The sequence below is a fragment of the Vitis riparia genome, chromosome 3, assembly GCF_004353265.1.
Source record: "Vitis riparia cultivar Riparia Gloire de Montpellier isolate 1030 chromosome 3, EGFV_Vit.rip_1.0, whole genome shotgun sequence".
In the NCBI taxonomy this organism is placed as follows: Eukaryota; Viridiplantae; Streptophyta; class Magnoliopsida; order Vitales; family Vitaceae; genus Vitis; species Vitis riparia.
Genome location: NC_048433.1, coordinates 13,573,198 through 13,574,560, shown reverse-complemented (window position 1 = coordinate 13,574,560; position 1,363 = coordinate 13,573,198). Strand labels below are relative to the sequence as shown.

General features: G+C 38.4%; 1 protein-coding gene across 1 annotated transcript; it reads right to left on the bottom strand.

Annotated features, from left to right (window-relative positions):
• Positions 1-259: 259 nt before the first annotated feature.
• On the bottom strand, positions 260-640 carry LOC117910963 (copper transporter 3-like). The gene has a single exon (XM_034825138.1). The coding sequence runs from the start codon at positions 638-640 to the stop codon at positions 260-262; it is 381 nt and encodes a 126-aa protein (XP_034681029.1).
• Between the last annotated feature and the right edge of the window lie 723 nt (positions 641-1,363).

Here is a 1,363-nt window from a genome sequence, read left to right as displayed (position 1 = left end):
AGACTAAAATTTCATAGCATTTTAAAGTAAACAAAAAATCATTCCATATAGAGCCATTGTCATTGAGAACCAATTACACTTTTATTAACTAACACACTTGTAAAGCATGAGTACAAAAGTAACAATAAGTGAATGCAATACTAAAGCTTAGCCTGTATGGAGGAATACAAACCTATTCTCTCAAGTCTCCTCCCCATCTATAGATAAGTATGTAAATAGTTATAGTAGCCATCGAGAAGAAACTTGGTTAGGCGGGGCATCAGGCTTTGGCATCATCAGCAGGGGGAGTCGCCACTGGGACAGGGTAGTAATACTTGATGTATAATGTGAGAGCTAAGTAGCCGGCGACATGTCCAAGGAGTACTGTGATTATGACTCCGACATTGAAGGTAACGACACAGAGGAGAACTAAGTAGGCGATCAAAGTACGGAGGCCATGTAGGGCGGCGTGATTGATGAGGCTCTTAGGAACAATCTTCGGGGTGCTCATGGGAGTCATTGCATACATCTGGGCTACCATGGATAGCATGAACACAAGAAGTAGAGCCAAGTAGAAGTGGAAGTGGCCGTGACCTAAAGGCCATCCGCTGAACAGGATCTCCACATCCGCCCCAAACCAGAACCCTGAGTGCTCCGCCATTCTTCTTGAGCAATGAAAGAGACAAAAGAGTAATTGGGCGGGTGCAGGCTGCAAGTGAGAAGGCAGATGATGCACTTGATGAGGTACTAAGGTTAATGCTATCCATATATATACACACATACATGAAAGAGAGAGCTTAAGAGCTGGCTCGATTTCCAAATGACAACCAGAGTTGGCCTTGGCACGCGGGGCGGGCTCACATAAGCTGACAAAACTTAATCAGTACTGTTACCAAATCGAAGAATTAAAAAATGGAGATGCAACCACCAAATATAATTCATGGAAACTTTTCAAAATTTTCTTATATAAATAAAAAGAATATGTCCAAATCATACCTAACATTTCCTCCGCATTCAAATTTTTTCAAAAAGGAAAATCACTTTCCATGCATAACAAAACTCTTTTAGGTAAAAGCAGTTATCAACAATTCATATTAATTTTTTTTTTCAAAGCATCATATGATTTAATCATTTTAATTTCGAAGTTAGGTATATAGGAAATGGAATAATTCCTACTGTTCTTATCAAAGATATATTCCAAATGATCATTACTGCACATTTGGGCATTATATTTTCTAATTGTAAATTTGGTTTCTTGAATACCTAAAGTATATGGAGATCATTTAGTAGCCATATTTGTTGCATGGGCTTGGAATATTTTGATTATACAAATGACTCATTTTATGGTGCAACAGCATCAGAGTTGTAATTCGATCTTGCTTCC

Coding starts and splice junctions, on each gene's coding strand:
- LOC117910963 (XM_034825138.1), bottom strand. CDS start 640: ATGGCGGAGCACTCAGGGTTCTGGTTTGGGGCGGATGTGGAGATCCTG.